This window comes from Podarcis tiliguerta, assembly GCF_965153285.1.
Source record: "Podarcis tiliguerta genome assembly, chromosome: 2".
NCBI classification, from domain to species: Eukaryota; Metazoa; Chordata; class Lepidosauria; order Squamata; family Lacertidae; genus Podarcis; species Podarcis tiliguerta.
The window spans coordinates 16,439,654-16,462,598 of NC_139535.1; the positions used below are offsets into that span (position 1 = coordinate 16,439,654).

The 22,945-nt window shown below is 43.3% G+C and overlaps 2 protein-coding genes across 2 annotated transcripts in view; both read right to left on the minus strand.

Annotated features, from left to right (window-relative positions):
• Positions 1–22,945, minus strand: part of LOC310672941 (uncharacterized protein) — a gene marked incomplete at its 5' end in the record, with an annotated part of 173,689 nt that overhangs the window by 113,684 nt on the left and 37,060 nt on the right. The gene's annotated exons all lie outside the window — the stretch shown is intronic.
• LOC310670645 (uncharacterized protein) lies at positions 1,360–22,472 on the minus strand. The gene is made up of 2 exons (XM_083426271.1): positions 22,406–22,472; positions 1,360–2,860 (listed from the first exon to the last, which is right to left on the minus strand). The coding sequence occupies exon 2, from the start codon at positions 2,769–2,771 to the stop codon at positions 1,452–1,454; it is 1,320 nt and encodes a 439-aa protein (XP_083282397.1). The 5' UTR covers positions 2,772–2,860; positions 22,406–22,472; the 3' UTR covers positions 1,360–1,451.

The following is a 22,945-nucleotide window of genomic DNA, read 5'->3' on the forward strand; positions in this document are numbered from 1 at the left end:
AAAGCAGAAAGAAATGGTATTATATAAGGTAAGCCTGTGTAAAAAAGAATGTTATGTCAAACAGTATAATGAGAAGGATGGGAAGGATTGTGTCGTTGAGAACTTTTACTATGTAAATAACTTTGTCTTTTTTCCTTACTATTATTTCTTGGTTTCTTATCTTTGTTAATTCTTTACTTTTTTCTTTCTTTATAAATTTTCTATTTTCTATTATTTTGTTTTTTCTACCTGTTAAGAGATTGTACATGATGTTTGTATAGACATGCAATGTTTTTAGTCAATAAAGAATATTAATTTTAAAAAAGGCTGCAATCAACTTAACATATGCGACACACGCATTTCACTCTAAGGCATTCTGAATCATCTTGCACTCCTAGGCGAAGGGATACACTCTTGCTAAATGCACGCTCGCTGATTAAAGGCACATACTTGGGAGAAACAAGAACTAGCCTTGCGCAGAAAAAGAAGCATCCCCTCTACTTCTCTTCCCTTCTCCCCTCGCCCCCACCCAAGGGCCAGGCCCATGCTTGCTCCCCTAAACCAAAACCTAACCAGGGACCCAGCTGAGGAGAGCTCCGCTGAGGCGAATTCGTGGGAGCCTCCCCCTGAATCTTCCCAGGAGCAGGAGGACTGTATAGATTTGGAACAGTGGTTTGCAGAGGAACAGTTCAGAAGGCAGAAGCTGGGAAATACTGGATGGGGAACACCTTGCAGAAGAAATGGTTGATCTTTGCCTTAATTTGTAACTCAACGCCTTGAACGCCCACTAGCATTTCTTTTTAAATGCTGATAATGCTTTTATTGTAGCTTTTTTTATTATTATTTCTGTACCCCCTTGCTAACCAAGTATTTTTATACATATGAAAAGCAAATCTTGGATTGAGAAGATAATGGTTTGTGAAGAAAAAAAAGGGGCTTTAAAAAAAAATATGTTTGTCTCTGTTCTGAAATTTGGTTTTAATGTAAAGTGTGTCAATATATTTGGGTTTGTTTATAAAGCAGAAGTGACCAGCTGCTCCTTGGAGCTAAAAATGAGCTCTGAATCAACAAAGGTTTTACCTATAATTATTCATAAAGAAAAGTTGTAAGACACATGAGATTTTCAACCCTTAAGCTTTTCAACTACAACTCCCATCAATTTGGCCATATGGGCTGAGGCTTATGGGCGTTGTTTCCCAACATCTGAGGTACCCCATTTCCCTGAAGCAGACAGATGCTGATCCACAAGACAAGGGCAGCCCATCATTTTGGCAGTGAAGGGCAGAGGTCAAAACTCAACAGATTCATCACACACCTTGAGCATTCCAGATTCACACTCTCCCCGTTTATCTAGCAACAACTTGCAACTTCTTTTCTACATTTAGTATATGTGACCTTCATTACTTTAATACATATATATGTGTATACAAATTTAAATACAAACACCAAAACATCAGACAGATTCCATGCATTTAAAATTGATTTCCGCCTTTATGAGTTTCTTTATGTGAAGTAAAGAGTGAAACTTGAGTGCAACACGGCATACATTGATATGGCTTTTCACCTGGGTGAATTCGCTCATGAATATTAAGGTCTCCACACTGTCTGAAGCTCTTTCCACACTCCATACATTTAAATGGTTTCTGCCCTGTATGAGTTTGTTGATGTATTCTAAGGTTTCTGCTTTGACTGAAGCTCTTTCCACATTCAATACATTTAAATGGTTTCTCCCCCGTGTGAGTTTGTTGATGAATTCTAAGGTTTCCACTTTGCCTGAAGCTCTTTCCGCACTCCATGCATTCAAATGGTTTCTCCCCCGTGTGAATTCGTTGATGTATTCTAAGGTATCCACTACTACTGAAGCTCTTTCCACATTCAATGCATTTGAATCGTTTCTCCCCCGTGTGAGTTCGTTGATGTATTCTAAGGGCACCACTACGACTGAAGCTCTTTCCACATTCAATACATTTAAATGGTTTCTCCTCCGTATGAATTCGTTGATGTATTCTAAGGTCTTCACCACGACTGCTTCTCTTTCCACATTCAATGCATTTAAATGGTTTCTCCCCCGTATGAGTTCGTTGATGTCTTCTAAGGTTTCCACTTTGACTGAAGCTCTTTCCACATTCAAAGCATTTAAATGGTTTCTCCCCCGTGTGAGTTCGTTGATGTATTCTAAGATCTCCACTATGACTGAAGCTCTTTCCACATTCAATGCATTGAAATGGTTCCTCCCCCATGTGAGTTCGTTGATGTCTCCTAAGTGCTCCATTCTGACTGAAGCTCTTTCCACATTCAATACATTTAAATGGTTTCTCCCCAGTGTGAGTTCGTTGATGTATTCTAAGGTTTCTACTTTCCCTGAAGCTCTTTCCACATTCAATACATTCAAATGGTTTCTCCCCAGTGTGAGTTCGTTGATGCATCGTAAGTGCTCCACTGTGACTGAACCCCTCTCCGCACGCCATACATTTAAATGGTTTCTCCTCCGTGTGAATTTGTTGATGTCTCCTAAGTGCTCCATTCTGACTGAAGCTCTTTCCACATTCAATACATTTAAATGGTTTCTCCCCAGTGTGAGTTCGCTGGTGTATTCTAAGTGTTCCGTTCTGACTGAAGCTCTTTCCACATTCAATACATTTAAACGGTTTCTCCCCAGTGTGAGTTTGCTGATGTTTTCTGAGGGCTCCACTGTGACTGAAGCTCCATCCACACTCCATACATTGAAATGGTTTCTCCCCTGTGTGAGTTTGTTGGTGTATCCTCATTTTTCCACAGTGACTAAAGCACATTCCACATTCCCTGCATTTAAACTGTTTCTTTGTTCTTCCCAATGAATTCACAGATGGCTCCGTAGAATCCTGACCATCATCTTCCTGACCTGTTTGTGAGTTGGGGGGAGGGAGGGAATCCTGTTAGACTTTTAAGAAAGACAAGAAAGAACTGAACATACATCAATTCCCATGTGCACCTTCTCTTATTTTCACTCCCTCTCCATTCTCCACTGTCCTCTCCATGTTCCAAATTTTTAGGAATGATGAGATAATGGCAAGAGAAACCCATGATCACTCCGTTCACACTTAAGAGAGCACCATCATTTTATAGTAGAGATCTACAGTGGAACTGGCTTTTAAGGCACATCTGTCTTTTTCCTTTTCAAGTGAGGAAAGGATCTCAGGCTCCAATAGCAGTCTCTCCTACGAGTAAGAAGTAAAACTGAAGTGCTCTTATGCTACATGTAACTGTAAAAATATTGCAACATATTAGAACCTAAACAGAGCCTGCTGCATTGGGTAAAGGCCCACCCAGTCCAGCATCCTGTTTTCAAAGTGGCCAAGCAGAAGCCTGTAGGAAACCAGCAAGCAAGATTTCAGCCCAAGAGCCCTCTGCCCTCCTGTGCTTTACAGAAACTAATATTAAGAAGCATTATTGCCTAGGACCGCAAGGACAGAGCACAGACACCAGCCTAATCCTTTCCCCCCAAGATATCCAAGTTGCTGGCCGTCACTGTTTCCAGTAGGATAGAAGTCCATAGATTAACTATGCTTCTGTTTATTCATCTTTTGCAGTCCTTAAAGGCTCATAAATATATTATGGTCTAAGCTTTTGTGGGCTGCAGTCTGACAAAGTGGGCTCTTGACTAGGAAAGCTGGTGTCACTATAAACCTGTGAGTCTTTTTGTTGGTTTTGTGTACATATTTTGAAATTTGTATCAAGATTGTACCAAGGTCTCGAAGTTCTTAAAGAAATGGGAGTGCCTGACCACCTCATCTGTCTCCTGAGAAATCTCTATGTGGGACAAGAAGCAACAGTTAGAAATGGATATGGAACTACTGATTGGCTCAAAATTGGGAAAGGAGTACAACAAGGCTGTATATTGTCTCCCTGCTTATTTAACTTATATGCATAGGACGAGATGGTTGGACAGTGCTCTCAGAGCTAGGAACATGAGTTTGACCAAACTGCAGGAGGCAGTGGAAAACTGGAGTGCCTGGTGTGCTAAGGTCCATGGGGTCACAAAGAGTCGGACACGACTAAACAATTTAACAACAATAACCCAGAAAGGGAAGTTGGGGGAAGTCATGGGGGGGGGTGTAAATTGGAATGTAAAATGTACCGTATTTTTCTGTCTATAAGACGTCCCATGGAGGGACTCCAAATTAAGAAAACACCCCTCAGCACTACCCGTGTATAAGACGAGCCCCAATTTTAAATCTATTTTTGGGGGGGAGGGGAACACCTATACACAGTCTTATACACAGAAAAAATTAAATTTTTGATTATGCTAAAATTTGTTATAAAATCTGAATACAAATAATTTTTTTTTAAAAAAAAGTTCCAAAGTTTTTGCCAAAGACTAGATGTGAAACTCATTCAAGGGCCACAAGTGCAGAACTTGGCAGTTACAATGGAATAATTTCTGCATTGCACTGGCTGCATATTGATACCACAGAGAAGGGTGAAACAAGTAATCAAGCCACAAACATTTTTAATAAAATGGAGGAACTTGATTCCAGACATCTTTTTGATCATTTTAAAGAACAGGCAAAGGACAAATTGCCTGATGTTGATTACAAGAAAAGCAGAAGAAGATCTAGAACAGCCTTTCTCAACCTGTGGGTCCCCAGATGTTGTTGAACTACAACAGCCATCACCCCTACCTAGCAATGCCAGAGCTCAGGGATGATGGGAGTTGTAGTCCAACAACATCTGGGGACCCAAGGGTTGAGAACTGCTGATCTATAAGGAGGCATATAGGTGAGGATGAAGATGAAGCTTTAGAGAACCTTGAGCCAGGAAACAAGTTCAGAATCAAAGCATTTATACCTGCGATGGATGCATTAGAATCAAATCTGGCACAAAGGGCATCAGTATACAATGATGCTGCAAAAAAGACTGGTGACTGGGAGCAGCCGCCAAGATCACATAACACTGGTATTGAAAGACCCATGTTGGCTCCCAGTATGTTTCTGAGCACAATTCAAATGTTGGTGCTGACCTTAAAAGCCCTAAACGGCCTTGGCCCAGTATACCTGAAGGAGCATCTCCAACCCCATCGTTCAACCCGGACATTGAGGTACAGCGCCAAGGGCCTTCTGGCGAGAAGCGAGGTTACAGGGAACCAGGCAGAGGGCCTTCTCGGTGGCGGCGCCTGCCCTTGTGGAACACCCTCCCGTCAGATGTCAAGGAAATAAACAACTATCTGACATTTAGAAGACATCTGAAGGCAGCCCTGTTTAGGGAAGTTTTTAAAGATGGATGATTTTATGTATTTTTATTTTTTTGTTGGAAGCCGCCCAGAGTGGCTGGGGAAATCCAGCCGGATGGGTGGGGTATTATTATTATTATTATTATTTCATTCTTAACAAAATTAGATGCTGCAAAAGAAGAGATTTGTGAAGACGTTAATGCTTTAAGCCAAACATATCCTGAAGATGTGGACATGAACCTTGTGGGAGAACTCAACCATTTTCATCAATACATTAAAAAGTCAAAGCCATGAGCATGATAATCTGACACATCAGGATCTGTACCAAGTAATATTTAATGACCGTGTCCTTCATGGATCACTGCCTGGAAGATGAACCCCTCAGGTCGGAAGGCATATAACATGCTACTGAGGAAGAGCGGAGGACAAGTACAAGTAGATCCAGAGCTGACGAAGCAACTGGGCCAAAGCCGAAAGGTCGCTCAGTTGCGGATATGCCTGGAAGTGAAAGGGAAGTCCAATGCTGCAAAGAAAAATATTGCATAGGAACCTGGAATGTAAGATTCATGAATCATGGTAATCTGGATGTAGTAAAAAATGAGATGGCAAGAATAAATATTGACACCCTAGCATCAATGAACTAAAATGGACGGGAATGGGCGAATTTTGTTTGGATGATTATCATATCCTACTACTGTGGACAAGAAACCCGTAAAAGAAATGGAGTGGCCCTCATAGTCAACAAAAGAGTGGCAAAAGCTGTACTGGGGTGCAATCTCAAAAATGATAGAAGGATCTCGAAACAAATCCAAGGAAGACCTTTAAACATCACTGTAATCCAGGTTTAGGCACCAACTACTGCTGCTGAAGAAACTGAAATTGACCAGTTCTAGGAAGACTTACAACACCTTCTAGAACTGACACCAAAGAAGGATGTTCTTCTCATCCTAGGGGATTGGAATGCTAAAGTAGGGAGTCAAAGAGATAAAAGGAACAACTGGTAAGTTTGGCCTTGGAGTTCACAATGAAGCAGTACAAAGGCTAATAGAGTTCTGTCAAGAGAACAAGCTGGTCATCACAAACACTCTTTCCCAACAACACATGAGATTACTCTACACATGGACATCACCAGATGGGCAGCATCAAAATCAGATGAATTGTATTCTTTGCAGCCAAAGATGGAGAAGTTCTATACAGTCAGCAAAAACGAGATCTGGAGCTGACTGTGGCTCAGATCATCAGCTTCTTAGAGCAAAATTCAAGCTTAAACTGAAGAAAGTAGGGAAAACCACTGGTCCAGTAAGATACAATCGAAATCAAATCCCTTATGAATACACAGTGGAAGAGAAGAACAGATTTAAGGATTTAGATTTGGTGGACAGAGTGCCTGAAGAACCTGAAGGCTCGGAACATCATACAGGAGACAGCAATGAAAACCCACCCAATGAAAAGGAAATGCAAGAAAGCAAAGTGGTTGTCCAATGAGGCCTTAAAAACCGCGGGGGGACAGAAGGCATGCAAAATGGAAGGGAGATAGTTAAAGAAACAGGAAATTGAATGCAGACTTCCAACGAATAGCAAGGAGAGAAAAGAGGAACTTCTTAAATGAGCAGTGCAAAGAAATAGAGGGAAACAATAGAATGGGAAAAACCAGAGATCTGTTCAAGAAAATTGGAGATATGAAAGGAACATTTTGTGCAAAGATTACCATAATAAAGGACAAAAGTGGTAAGGACCTAACAGAAGCAGAAGACATCAAGAAGAGGTGGCAAGAATACACAGAGGAATTATACCAGGAAGATATGGATGTCCCATACACCCCAGGTAGTGTGACTGATGACCTTGAGCCAGATATCCTGGAGAGTGAAGTCAAATGGGCCTTAGAAAGCACTGCTAATAATAAGGCCAGTGGAAGTGATGACATTCCAGCGTAACTATTTAAAACCTTAAAGGATGATACTGTTAAGGTGCTATACTCAATATGCCAGCAAGTTTGGAAAACTCAGCAGTGGCCAGAGGATTGGAGAAGATCAGTCTACAACACAATCCCAAAGAAGGGCAGCGCCAAAGAATGCTCCAACTACTGCACAATTGTGCTCATTTCACACGCTAGCAAGGTTATGCTTAAAATTCTACAAGGCAGGCTTAAACAGTATGTGAACTGAAAACTTCCAGAAGTACAAGCTGGATTTTGGAGGGGCAGAGGAACCAGAGACCAAACTGCAAACATGCGCTCGATTAGGGAGAAAGCTAGAGAGTTCCAGAAAATCATCTACTTCTGCTTCATTGACTATGCAAATGGGAGTGCCTGACCACCTCATCTGTCTACTGAGAAATCTCTATGTGGGACAAGAAGCAACAGTTAGAACTGGATATGGAACAACTGATTGGCTCAAAATTGGGAAAGGAGTACAACAAGGCTGTATATTGTCTCCTTGCTTATTTAATTTATATGCAGAGGACAAGATGGTTGGACAGTGCTCTCAAAGCTACTAACATGAGTTTGACCAAACTGCAGGAGGCAGTGGAAAACTGGAGTGCCTGGTGTGCTAAGGTCCATGGGGTCACAAAGAGTCGGACATGACTAAGTGACTAAACAACAACAACAATGTCCAATCAGCATTCCCTAATGTAGAAGCAATTCTGATAATGTTCCTTTGAAGGATGATTGCAAATTGCCATTTGTAAAGATCCGTTTCTCGACTGAAGAGGATACAAAACGAATTTGGAACAACAATGTCTCAAGATAAATTACTTCAGCCACATGTATATAGAAAGTGACAAGCTAAGCAGTTTATCATTTGATGATATCATCAGTGACTTTGCTTTGGCAAAGGCAAGAAGGAAAGTATTGTAATTTAGATCACGTTTGTCTATTGTTTGTATACACAGTACACAATGAATCATGATAAAATTATACAGCTGAATGGGTATTGGGTAGATGCATTAATACAATTAGTCCTGTAAAATAATTTTTATGTACAGCTGTGTATAGTATTGGTATTATTTTTAAATCTGACATAGTACCAAAAATACTGTCTTTTACACTCACAGGGTACCAAGGTCTGCTGTCCCAATGAAGAATGTGGACTATTATGGTAATATTGATACTTATATATAAAAAATGCATTGTATTAACTACAACTGCATTGTACAGGTTATAAGAATTTCATATTAATAATGCTATTTATAATTATTAGTAGTTTGCATCATATATTTACACCTATTATTATAGCAAGTTTCTAGGACTAGATTAGGAGTCTTTGTAAATTGTGTTTCTAAAGGAACTTTTGTTATTGCCAAATGCCAATGTGTTTGCATTATTAAGTTTGTTATGAATAACAAAATCATTTTAAGTTAGAGCTTAATAATTATTTCACTATTAATATACTTCATAATTGTATTTCAGTTCAACAATTACTTTGAGAAAATGCATACTCTCTTATGTGCAAATGGTTTTAGATACCTATTAGGTCCATAAATTATCATACAGCCTATATTCAACACAAAAAAACAGCAACAATTTGCTGTTGACAAAGGATAGCTGGACATATAAAGGGCCCCATGACCTCCAGTAGCTTAGGGCCTCATCAAACCTCAATCCGGCCCTGCCCCCACTACTTTATGCAAGGAGTTCAAGAAACAAAGAGCTGCTTTGGAGAAGGCCTCAGCCCTTCCTTCTTCCTGCCAGGACCCCCCTGCCTTTGTTTTCCTCGCCATCTTTTCCTCCTTCTCCCTCTGCCATCCAGCAATCCATGTCCCCATCTCCTCTACAAAACGGAAGACTTGGATGTTTTTGGTGTTTCTTATTTTGTTGGAAGCCGCCCAGAGTGGCTGGGGAAACCCAGAAAATGAGGGGGGGGGGTATAAATGTCATTTATTTATTTATATAATTATTACTATGGCGAGGCTGGTCTGCAATGCCCAACCGTCTCCCCTTTCCCGCCTCCTTCCCTGCAACTCCCTTTGCACCAGATGGAAGATTCTCTCTTTCCACAGCGGAACCCCCTCCTTCCCCCCTCCACCTTCAAGGCCCCATTAAGAGAAACAGCTCCCTTTCCTCCCTTCTCTTCTTCTCCCCGTCCCGGGGCTTCTCATCCTGGACCCCCACCCCTTGCCAAGCCCCTTCCCTCCTTCCCAGCCGCTGGCTTTGCACTCACCCGAAATCCTGGAGATGGCTGCGACCCTGGGCAGTGGGGGCGGGAATGGGAGCCCCCACCTGAGAGGCAGGATATCTCCGGGGGATAATTGTCAGGGGGAAACCTTGCAGTACCCAGCCAATGGGGAGAGAAGGGAGGAAACCTGGGCTTCGAGTATAGGGAACAGAAGCTCCTTGCTTTAAGGGTTAAAGGCAGAGAGTGGAAGCTGCTAGAGGGAGGTTGCACCTGGATACTGACTTGGGAAAGGGGGCCCGGCTTAAGCAGAACAGCTGACTCGCCCCCTCTGCCGTCATGCACTGGCCTTGTCCTGGAAGGAATAGGGTGAGTGCAAAGCGCTGCAAACTGCAGCAAGCTTGGGGGGGGGGGGGGGCTCTGCAATGCAATACCCATAATTGGGGTTGGGGGTGGAGAGAGAGCAGGCAGGGAAGCGGTGGGTCAAGTGTGGGGGTATTGCAGCTGATTCATCCTGGTTGCAAATAAGAAACAGGGGCCTCTCCCTCTCCTCTCTCTCTCTCTCTCTCTTTCTCTTTCTCTCTTTCTCTCTCTCTCTCTTTCTCTCTCTCTCTCTCTCTCACACACACAGACAAACGTTCCTCTGCATGCACACACAGATCACACCAAGAGCCCTGTAGTTTGATCAAGTCCATCTAGTCCCGCACCCTGTTAGAATCGTAGAATCGTTGAGATGGAAGGGGACCCTGAGGGTCATCTAGTCCAACCCCCTGCAATGCAGGAATCTCAGCACTGCCTCCTCATGGTGGCCAAGCCTGCAAGGAGGATGGGAGCCCAAGAGCATCTCTCCCCTCCGGCGGCTTCCGGGAACTGCTATAAATTAAGCATAATAATATTACTATTACAACAACCTTATTTATACCTGCTTATCTGGCTGGGTTTCCGCAGCTACTAGAGCAGCTCTCAAGAGATTTTTTTTAAAAAACCAATGAAACATCAAATATTAAAAGCTTCTCCATACAGGGCTGCCTTATAAAAGTCAAATAGATGTTTATTTTCTTGACATCTGATGGGAGGGCTTTCTGCAGGGCAGGCACCACTACCGAGAAGGCCCTATGCCATTGAGTTGATATATAGAGCATCTATCCTAAATTTGTCAGCTTCTGTCAAAGAAACAGGATCAGGAAGTTCTTAATGTCTGATGATAATAATAATGATAAATCTTATTTATACCCCGCCCTCCCTGGCCTCAGGGTGGCTAACACCAGTAAAATTACAGTAAAAACATAATGGGGGGGGAAACCAATTTAAAATACAAATTTATTTAAAATACAGCCTCATTTTAAAAGCAGCCCATAAATCAAAACCATTAGGGGAGGGAAACATAAGGGTCAAACTGAGTCCAAACCAAAGGCCGGGTGGAACAGATCTGTTTTGCAGGCCCTGCAGAAAGATGTCAAGTCCTGCAGAGCCCTAGTCTCTTGTGGCAGAGCGTTCCACCTAGTTGGGGCCAGTACTGAAAAGGCCCTGGCCCTAGTTCAGACCCAATCTAACCACCTTGAGACCCGGGACCTCCAAAATGTTGCCATTTGCGGACCTTAAGGTCCTCTGGAGGGCATACCAGGAGAGGCAGTCCCATAGGTAAGTGGGTCCTAAGCCGCATAGGGCCTTAAAGGTCAAAACCAGCACCTTAAACCTGACCCTGTACTCCACCGGGAGCCAGTGCAGTTGGTAAAGAACTGGAGCCTCGCCGCGGCATTCTGCACCCGCTGGAGTTTCTGGGTCAGCTTCAACGGCAGCCCCACATAGAGCGAGTTACAATAATCAAGCCTGGAGGTGACCGTTGTATGGATCACTGTGGCCAGATCAGGGCGAGAAACGTAAGGGAACAACTGCTTAATACGGCAGAGATGGAAAAATGCCACCTTTGCTGTGGCTGCAACCTGCGCCTCTATGGAAAGGGAGGCGTCAAAGGTTACACCCAAGCTCTTGACAGAAGGCGCTGGCACTACTTGAGCCCCCGCAAGAGATGGGAGTTGGCCCCCCAACCACATGTAGTCCCGACCCCGCCAGAAGACCTCTGTCTTCGAAGGATTTAACTTCAACCGGCTCCCATGCAGCCATTCAGCCACAGCATCCAAGCATCTGGTCAGTGTGTCCGGGGCCAAGTCTTGAGGCTCCGTTGCGAGTATGCGGTCTGAGGTCCCGCTTCATTTTCCGGAGCTCCTTGGCAAACCAGGGGGCCCAGTTTCGGCGGGGTGGCAGAGGGCGCTTAGGTGCGATCTCATTGATGGCCACCAAGAGCCGGTTATTCCAGTTCTTGACAAACTCATGCAGGGAGCCGGCTTCTTACTTCTATGTGAAATGTTTTCCCTGATGTTTTCCACACCCTTGGCACATTAACATCATGTGCAAACCAGGTAAGTGTAAAGAGTGCCGTTTCAACCCAAACGTGGTGAATATTTTATACAGGAATCAGTTGGGGCAGCAGACATGCAACCGCACCCCTCTAGACCTCACTTAGCACCAGAGATGAGAGTGGCAACCAAGATTTACAAAGCTGAGGCATCTCTGTCCTTCAAGGACACTAGTCATACCAGGAGTTAAATGTGCTTCAGGTTGAGCATTTTCAGTTACGCTCCGCGGCAACCTGGAAGTAATGTAGCGTGTTACTTCCGGGTTTCACCACTTGCGCATGCACAGACGCTCAAAATGACGTGACGTGCATGCGCGGAAGCAGCGAATCGTGACCTGCAGGCTCAGGTTGCGTTTGATTCAGGATGCAAATGGGGCTCCGGAACGGATCCCATTCGCATCCAGAGGTACCACTGTAAACCACTTTAAACAGTCATGGCTTCCCCCAAAGAATTCTGGGAGCTGTAGTTTGTTAAGGTTGCTTGGAGCTGTTAGGTATGGTTGCCATATTTTGAAGAGCAAAAAAGAATCCTTATGAGGACTCTCATTTTAAATATCTCTACCATATGTAGGCTACAGAAACTATAGAAGCTATATTGCCCGGGGGGCGGGGAAGAGAAGAGAAGAGGCAATCAAGTCTTTAACCATGGCAACCCTTAAAACCCTTATTTCCCTCAGAGTTACAATTCACCAAGTTCTCTGTGACAAGGAATAGACAGTGAAGCCACTCTACATATTCTCTCTCTGGGAGGGGAACAGGGAGTCTCCTCTCAGCAAACTACAGCTCCCAGAATGCTTTGGGGAAGCCATGACTGACTGAAGAGGTACTAGAGTGATTTAAATGTGGCGCGGATGTGGCCCTCGAGGGAGAAGGCAAGCAATCAGGAGGAAAGTGGGAACACAATGGAGCCCACGGGGGCCATTTTGCTCAGCAGCCTCCAGTGCCATTGTGTTCCTCCCAGGGAAACACAGCACCCGTCCCCACTGCCTGCCTTCTGAGATGTGGCAGCATTGTAGGGCAAGGTTGTTTGAAGGGAAGGTGGGAAAATGCATTTCTGCCACATAGCAGCCTGGATGATTTGTGGAGTGGGCTGCGAGTTTTTCCCCTTTTTCTCTTCAGCGGTGTCTCCCAAATACATTTCTGTTCCAAGCAGTCAATCAGAATTCATTGCCTGTCCTCTGGAAGACAAGGCCTTGAGAAAGATTCTTGCCAAGATGGCGGTCTGGCAGTGCATCACCTGCCACTCAGACCCATATATACCTCCATGGGGTTAACTCGCCCCCGCCCATCAGAATTAATGAGAAAAAAATCATGATGATTTATGTGATCTTTGAATCAAGTCTACTTACAGGCAAAAGCGGGCTGGGAGGGGCAGGGGTTGATTCTAGGATTAAGTCTCCTGGGTCTACCTAGCAATGGTTGATCTTTGCCTTAATTTGTAACTCAATGCCTTGAACATCCCACTGGCATTTCTTTTTAAATGCTGATAATGTTTTATTGCAGGTTTTTTATTATTATTTCGGTATCTCATTGTTAACAAAGTATTTTTATACATATGAAGAGCAGATCTTGGATTGACAAAATTATGGTTTGTAAAGTAAAAAGATTAAAAAAAAAGGTTTTGTTTATCTCGATGGTCCTTGTGGTCTCTTCCAACTCTATGATTCTATGATCTCTGTTCTGAAATCCGCTTTTAAAGTAAAGTGTGTCAATATATTTGGGTTTGTTTATAAAGCAGAAGTGACTAGCTGTTCCTGGAAGCCCAAAAATGAGCTTCGTATCAACAAAAGTTTTACCTATAATTATTCATAATCAAAAGTTGTAAGAAATGTGAGATTTTCCACCCTTGAGCTTTTGAACTACAACCCCCATCAATCTTGGCCATACAGGCTGAAGCTTATGGGCGTTGTTTCCCAACATCTGAGCAACCCCATGTTGGATATCCCTGCTCTATACTTTTTTTATTTAATTTCTATTCCACTTTATATTTTCAAGAAAAATCTCAAAGTGGTTCACAGCATATTAAATCAATAAAACCTAAATAAAACAATCTGAAAAATGTCAAATATAGAATATACAGTCAAAGCAACATAACTGAAAACTAAAATATTATCTTAAAGATTTCAAAATAAAACATTACAAAGGTCGATTACAGAATTCATATTTAACATAGTAGGGCTGGGTGAGTCTGCGCCCCACCCCTTTGGCCAGGTGGAAAAGACCTTGCAGGGAGTGGTGGACTTTACACCTCACAGCCGGGCGATGTTCCTCCGGCCTCATGAGCAGCCTCTTTAATGGGACCCAAGTGTGTTTAAGGTTGCAATTCATAGAATCATAGAATCATAGAGTTGGAAGAGACCACAAGGGTCATCGAGTCCAACCCCCTGCCAAGCAGGAAACACCATCAGAGCACTCCTGACATATGGTTGTCAAGCCTCTGCTTAAAGACCTCCAATTAACTTAATCTTCCCTAGATCTACTTTCAGCAGAAGCATGTGCCACTCCCACTGCCCATCTTCAAACTCAGAGTAGCAACCACATGTATCCCGTAGGCGCACTTGGCTCTTCCTGTTCAGCGTCACTAAAACTCTCCTCCCCCCACCCCCTCTCACGAAACGACAGCCTCCTTTTAAGCTCCCTGACAGTTATTTGCTATTCCTCCACCATTGCTCTCACAGTGCATGTGCGATACACACGCTTCGCTCTAGGGCCTCCTGAAGCATCTTACGCGCCGAGACAAAGGGACGCTCTCCTGCTAAATGCACGCTCACGGATTACAGGCACGTACTCGGGAGAAACACGAACTAGCCTTGCACGGAAAAAGCATCCCCTCTACTTCTCTACCCTTCTCTCCCCCCTCCCCTCCCCCGGCCTAGTCCCACACTTTCTCCCCTAAACCAAAACCTAACCAGGGACCCAGCTGAGGAGAGCTGCACTGAGGCATTTGTGGGAAAATCCCCCTCTCCTGATTCTTCCCAGGAGCAGGAGGACTGTATAGATTTGGAAAAGTGATTTGCAGAGGAACATAGTTCAGAAGGCAGAAGCTGGGAAATACTGGATAGGGAACAGCTTGCAGAAGAAACTCTGGAGGGGGGGGAGAGTTAACAGATTCAATGTCTCTGGAAAGCATTCATCCGCTCTCCCCAAGGTCAAGGAGAGCAGCGAAAGTGGCAGGACAGAAAGCACAGAGGGAACGAGCTCAGATTACGAGACGCAGAAGTGGCAGGCGTAACTAGGGATGTGAGGGGGTGGACCTCTTCATTGGGAGCACTGCCATTTGTGTGAAGACGGGTTCTTTATGCCCTTGCTGGGATCATTAAAGTTTGTAACTGGTAAGAAGACTCCTTTTCCTTTGTTCTGATTATCTACGACCAAGGGGGAAGGAAGGCAATTCCCTGAAGCCTGAAAGATGCTGATCCACAAGACAAGGGCAGCCCATCATTTTGGAAGTGATGGGCAGAGGTCAAAACTCAACAGATTCATCACACACCTTGAGCATTCCAGATTCACACTCTCCCCCCGGATAATCTAGCAACAACTTGCAACTTCTTTTGTACATCAAGTATATGTGACCTTCATTACTTTAATACATATATATGTGTATACAAATTTAAATACAAACACCAAAACATCACACGGGTTCCATGTATTTAAAATTGATTTCTGCCTTTATGAGTTTCTTGACGTAAATTAAATAGTGAACATTGAGTGCAACGTTGCATACATTTATATGGTTTTTAACCTGTGTGAATATGCTTAGGAATATTAAGGTCTCCACTCCGTCTTAAGCTCTTTCCACATTCCCTACATCTGTGGTTTCCCCCGTGTGAGTTAGCTGATGTTTCCTAAGGGGTCTGCTTTGACTGAAGTTCTTTCCACACTCCCTACATTTAAACAATTTCCCCCATATGTGAGTTTGCTGATGTATTCTAAGTGTTCCACTACGACTGAAGCTCTTTCCACATTCAATACATTTAAACCGTTTCTCTCCCGTGTGAGTTCGTTGATGTATTCTAAGGTTTCCACTTTGACTGAAGCTCTTTCCACATTCAATGCATTTAAATGGTTTCTCCCCCGTGTGAGTTCGTTGATGTATTCTAAGGACTCCACTTTGACTGAAGCTCTTTCCACATTCAATGCATTTAAATGGTTTCTCCCCTGTGTGAGTTTGTTGATGTATTCTAAGGTTTCCACTTTGACTGAAGCTCTTTCCACATTCAATGCATGTAAATGGTTTGTCCCCTGTGTGAGTTCGTTGATGTATACTAAGTGTTCCATTGTCACTGAATTTCTTTCCACATTCAATGCATTTAAATGGTTTCTCCCCCGTGTGAGTTCGTTTATGTTTTCTAAGGGCTCCATTTTCACTGAAGCCCTTTCCACATTCAATACATTCAAATGGTTTCTGCCCTGTATGAGTTCGTTGATGTATTCTAAGTGTTCCACTGTCACTGAAGCTCTTTCCACATTCAATGCATTTAAATGGTTTCTCCCCCGTGTGAGTTCGTTGATGTATTCTAAGTGTTCCACTACGACTGAAGCTCTTTCCACATTCAATGCATTTAAATGGTTTCTCCCCCGTGTGAGTTCGTTGATGTATTCTAAGTGTTCCACTACGACTGCTTCTCTTTCCACATTCAATACATTTAAACCGTTTCTCTCCCGTGTGAGTTTGTTGATGTTTTCTAAGGTCTCCACTACGACTGAAGCTCTTTCCACATTCAATGCATTTAAATGGTTTCTCCCCCGTGTGAGTTCGTTGATGTATTCTAAGGTCTCCACTATGACTGAAGCTCTTTCCACATTCAATACATTTAAATGGTTTCTCCCCAGTGTGAGTTCGTTGATGTCTTCTAAGGTGACCACTACGACTGAAGCTCTTTCCACATTCAATGCATTTAAATGGTTTCTCCCCTGTGTGAGTTTGTTGATGTGTTCTAAGGTTTCCACTATGACTGAAGCTCTTTCCGCACTCCATGCATTCAAACGGTTTTTCCCCCGTGTTAGTTCGTTGGTGTATCCTCATTTTCCCATAGTGACTAAAGCACATTGCACATTCCACATTCCCCGAATTTAAATGGCTTCTCTGCCCTTCCCACTGATTTCACAGACAGCTCCGTAGAATTCTGACCATCATCTTCCTCACCTGTTTGGGGCAGAGACAGAATCCTGTTAGATGTTTAGGAAAGACAAGAAAGGAACTGAACACACGTCAATCCCCATGTGCACCTTCTCTTATATTCACTCCCTCTCCATTTTCAACTGTCTCCATATTCCAAATTTTTAGTAACGCAGATGAGATAATGGCAAGAGAAACCCATGATCACTCCATTCACACTTAAGAAATGATCACAGGCTCCAATAGCAGTCTCTCCTATGAGTAAGAAGTATAACTGAAGTGTTATTATGCCACATGCAAGTGTAAAATTATTGCAACATATCAGAACCTTATAACAGCCTGCTGCATCGGGCAAAGACCCACCTAGTCCAGCATCCTGTTCTCACAGTGGCCAAGCAGATGCTTGGGGGAAACCAGCAAGCAAGATTTCAGCCCAAGAGCCCTCTGCCCTCCTGTGCTTTCCAGAAACTAGTATTAAGAAGCATTATTGCCTAGGTCTACGATGGCAGAGCACAGACACCAGCCTAATCCCTTTTTTCAAGATATCCAAGTTGCTGGTCGTCACTGTGTCTTGTAGGGTGGAAGTCCATAGATTAACTATGCTTCTGTTTATTCATCTTCTGCAGCCCATAAAGGCTCATAAATGTATTATGGCTTAAGCTTTTGTGAGCTACAGTCTGATATTGTGGAATCTTGACTAGGAAAGCTGGTGCCACTATAAACCCGTGAGTCTTTTTATTGGGTTTTTGTACTTATTTTAAACTTAAGTCTTAATCTGCAAAGGACTGCTTTGAATACATGGGTGGCCCTTGAATGGAGAAGAACAAGGCACCTTGCTTGCATCTGGATCCCCTGGGAGAGGCGGTGGATCCAGGGATTGTGAATGAACAAGACCTCTGCCTTCCGTGTGGTGGGAGTGGGGTGGGTTAAAAGTGGGGGAGAGACCTCCCCCTCCTGTCCCTTTGGGAATAGGAGCTTTTGCCGTGAGTAAACAACTTAGATGGCAAGTTCTCAAGAGAAGCAATTTGGAGCCCTGCTTACTCATGCTATCTGTGTGTGCATGTCTGTCTTTGGACCTAGAAGACAACATACACTAGTGGTCAAAATTGTGGAAACCTTGCAGAAGGTGTTTTTCTGGGGTTTGATGGCTCATAATACCCCCCCTTTTTGGGAGTAATACCATAAAATTATATATCAATGGAAAGATACAGTGGTACTTCAGGTTACAGATGCTTCATGTTACAGACTCTGCTAACCCAGAAATAGTACCTCGGGTTAAGAACTTTGCTTCAGAATGAGAACAGAAATTGTGCTCTGGCGGCGCAGCGGCAGCAGGAGGCTCCATTAGCTAAAGTGGTGCTTCAGATTAAGAACAGTTTCCGGTTAACAACGGACCACTGTAATTTAAAGCACCACTGTAATTTAAAGTAGAATGTAATACAACAACTTTTAGGAAGGATCACGACATAAATAAGCAGGACATTTGTCAGTGTGTTATGTGATATCAAGTTGGTTGGGGTTTTTCCCCCTTTCATTTCGTGAACTTGCAAAACGTAATAAAATTAAACAAATGGCACAAAGAGTTGACTTGGTGATTACGGGCTTCCGGTCTGGATGGTGGAGGAAATGGCGTCACCTGGGGCGTTGTCCGAGTAAGACGGAGCCTTTAGGGGGATTTCAGGCGACCGAGGGGAAGTTTTAGGGCTAAAAAAGAAAAGGCCTCACAAAACTGCAGAAGAGTGGGGCTCCAACGGGGTCCAGCTGAGCCCCAGGTCTTCTGTCAAACCGGCTCCCGCAACTGCATCAGCAGCGGGTGGGGGAGTGGAAGACGGTCAAGGTGGGCTGTCGGCTCCAACGCACACATGAATATCCAAAGCCTAAAAGCCGCTCTCTGAAGTGACAGATCTTCTGTTATAAGGTAAAATAAAAAGAAGCTTTTGGAGAGGAATTAAAAATATTTGGACTTAAATTTGAACTTCATAGTGAGAAGTATTAAAAATGGAAGCCGTGCTTCCGCTATTCAGGGGAGAACCCCTGAAGAGACGTTTTGTGAATAAGATGAAATGAGATGAAAGCCCCCCAAAATCTAATTACAGCCTCTGAGTGAAAGCAAATGTATTTTTAACCCTAAAATTCCTGCTTTGCTGAAAGAACAGGATTTGTAAATAGTTGCCTCTCAGTTTTGACAAGCTCTGCGGTTTGAATATCCAACACCTTGGAAATTTTTGAGACATCCACCAAAGTCTGGCAGGATCAGACCCTGTGTAGCTGGAGGGGTAATAAAAAAGGAAAGTGGCCAACATATAGAGATTTGTTAATAGAAGAGGAGAAAGGTTTGAAATTTAAAAGTTATGAAAACTTGAAAGGTACTTTACAAAGTTGGTTGCATCACAGACAAATTAATGAGCAATTTAAAGAAGATAATAAAAGGGGGTTCAGCTATACTATCTCAAACTTTCAAAAGGAAATTGTGGAGGGAAATACCAAATTATTGAAGAAAGCTTATAACATTTTGCTATATGGAGAGACTTTAGATGAGAAGGTAAAATCGGCCCAAATAAAATGGGCTCCGGATGTTGGGCTTAATATACAGTTGGAGGAATGGGAAAGTTTATGAAAACAAATGTAAAGTTTACAGACTGTATATCATTAAGAGAAAATTACAGTGGTACCTTGGGTTAAGTACTTAATTCATTCCAGCGGTCCGTTCTTAACCTGAAACTGTTCTTAACCTGAAGCACCACTTCAGCTAATGGGGCCTCCTGCTGCTGCGCCGCTGGAGCACGATTTCTGTTCTCATCCTGAAGCAAAGTTCTTAACCTAAGGTACTATTTCTGGGTTAGCAGAGTCTGTAACCTGAAGCGTCTGTAACCTGAAGCGTCTGTAACCTGAGGTACCACTGTATTTGAAAATGATATATAGATGGTATATCACACTGGAAAAACTGCAAAAATGTATAAAACAGGATCCAAGATATGTTGGAGATGTAAAGAGAAAAATTGTACTTTTTTCATGTATGGTGGGAATCCAAGAAGGTTAAAGAATACTGGGAAATGATATATAATGAACTGGGAAAAAAAGTTGAAAAAACCCTTTGTTTAAAAACCAGAATCTTTCCTGCTTCTAATTTTAGATCATGATACATGAGAGGGAAATTGGACATAGTTTATGTATGCGACAACAGCAACAAGAATTTTATTAGCACAAGTATGGAAAACAGAAAACGCCAACAAAGGAAGCATGGCAAGCCAAGCTTATGGACTACACGGAACTGGCTAAGCTGACAGAGAGAATACATGAGAGAGACAACACTGATTTCAAAAAAGAGTGGGAACCATTTATAAACTATATAAAAAGACAGTATAAAGATATGGCTTCATTGGCAGGTTTTGACAACTATATAAGAAGCAAACTCAGCAGAGTATAGAATTTGTTAAATAAATCAATACGGAAATATGGGGGAAGCCATAGAGGAGGGAGGGGAGAAATACGGATATAGAAATTGTTAAATTAAGATTTGTGGAAATTTGTTGTTAAAATTTGAAAATTCAATAAAAAAAATTTTTAAAAAATGTGTTGTGCGATTGCTATCAAGTTGGTTGAGGTTTTTTTCATTTAGTGAGCTTGTAAAACGTAATAAAATTAAATAAATGGTACAAAGAGTTGACTGGTCACCTATAAAGGGATGTAAAATAGTACTATTAAGTGAAAAAGGCTACAGTTATGAAGATATTAGAAGAAAAATTGGCAGAAACTTAACCAAAGGGGACATTTCTAAATTTTGGAAGAGGTATAAGGAGACGCAGTCACTACAAAATCAGACTGGGCTAAACCCATGTTAACTGGACAGCAGAACAATGGGACAGTGTTATATGGAGTGAGGAGACCAAAATCTCGCTTGGTAGTGATGGCATGAAATACGTGAGGAGAATCGGAGGAGATTTACATCCTATTTACACTGCACCTTCCGTGAAACACCCAGTCCGTGCTATGATCTGGGGCTGTATGACAGCACGAGGTGTGGACAAAATTTGTGTCATTAATGGGAAAGTAAATGCCCCCAAATACATAGCCCAGACTTGAACCCAATCAAAAATCTATGGAGCTGACTAAAGAAACTTGTTAGTCAGAAGCAGCCCAGCAATAAAACCCAATTAATAAGGGAAATAATTTAATCTTAGTTTCACATTATTACAGCTGCAGAACTAAAAAGCTTACTTTACTCCATGGAAGGCTAAAGGTTACCCAGCTAAGTATTAACTGACACGGTGAGAATTTTTGTATATCTCTTTTGTTGTATGCGTTTCGTTTCATCTTTATGACTGCTGTTGTAATAAATAATCCTTCATAAAAGTTATTGCATTACATTTTTCATTAAATTATATTTCCATTGATATATAATAAGACTTCTGAAGGCAGCCCTGTACAGGGAAGTATTCAATGTTTTCGGTGTTTTTATTTTGTTGGAAGCCTTCCAGAGTGGCCGAGGAAACCCAGTCACGTGGGCAGGGTGCAAGTAATGAAGAATTATTATTTATTAATATTATTATTATTATTATTATTATTATTATTATTATTATTATTCCCTCCTTAGCCTGACCTGCTATGCATGCTAATCAGAGACTCTGTCCCAACCACCCCCTTGAACACAACAGGGCTTCCTATTTTTACTGCTATTCTTTACATTTCTATACTGCCCTTCCTCCGAAGATCACAGGGCAGCTTACAATAGAAAATCAGAGATGCACAGCACAGTAAGAAATAAAAACGACAACTGCTCCCTTACGCACGTACAAATGCAGGTGTGAAGGCCATAGATTGTTTAATGAGCCCAATGCCTGGGAGAAGAGGAATGCTTTCACCTGGTGCCTAAAGAGAAGGAAGGAAGGAAGGAAGGAAGGAAGGAAGGAAGGAAGGAAGGAAGGAAGGAAGGAAGGAAGGAAGGCAGGCAGGCAGGCAGGCAGGCAGGCAGGCAGGCAGGCAGGCAGGCAGGCAGGCAGGCTGGCTGTACATTGAGGTTCACTTCCGAGGGTCTTCTGCCAGTTCCCTCCCTGCAAGAAGCGAAGTTACAGGGAACCAGGCAGAGGGTCTTCTCGCTGGTGGCACCCTCCCTTCCAATTTCAAATAAATAAACAACTATCTGACTTTTAGAAGACATCTGGAGGCAGCCCTGTATTGGGAAATTTTTAACGTTTGATGTTTTATTATGGTTTATCTATGTTGTAAGCCGCACAGAGTGGCTAGGGAAGCCCAGCCAGATAGGCAGGTATTATTATTATTATTATTATTAACCTGCCGAACCATCCCCAAGCCTCTCCCCTTTCCCGCCTCCTTCCCTGCAACTCCATTTGCACCAGATCTGGGCAGGAAGAAGGTTCTCTCATTCCACAACGGACCCCCCCCCCCCTTCAAGGCCCCATTAAGAGAAACAGCTCCCTTTCCTCCCTTCGCTTCTTCTCCCCGCCCGGACTTGGGCAGGCTGCCTCTGCCCGTCCCGGGGCTTCTCATCCTGGACCCCCACCCCTTGCCAAGCCCCTTCCCTCCTTCCCAGCCGCTGGCTTTGCACTCACCCGAAATCTTGGAGATGGCGGCGACCCTGGGCAGCGGGGGCGGGGATGGGAGCCCCCGCCTGGGAGGCAGGATATCTGCGGGAATAATTATCAGGGGAAAGCCTTGCAGTACCCAGCCAATGGGGAGAGGAGGGAGGGAACCTGGGCTTCGAGTATAGGGAACAGATGCTCCTTGCTTTAAGGGTTAAAGGCAGAGAGTGCAAGCTGCTAGAGGGAGGTTGCACCTCGATACTGACTTGGGAAAGGGGGCGCGGCTTAAGCAGAACAGCTGACCCGCCCCCTCTGCCATCCTCCACTGTCTTTGTCCTGCAAGGAATCCAGTGAGTGCAAAGCGCCTCGGGGTGTAGCAAGCTTGGGGGGGGGGTGCAATGCAATGCAATGCCCATGGAATTGGAGTTGGGTGTGGAAAGAGAGCAGGCAGGGAAGCGGTGGGTCAAGTGTGGGGGTATTGCAGCAGATTCATCCTAGTTGCAAATAAGAAACAGGGGCCTCTTCCTGAAGGTTCTCTCTCTCTCTCTCTCTCTCTCTCACACACACACA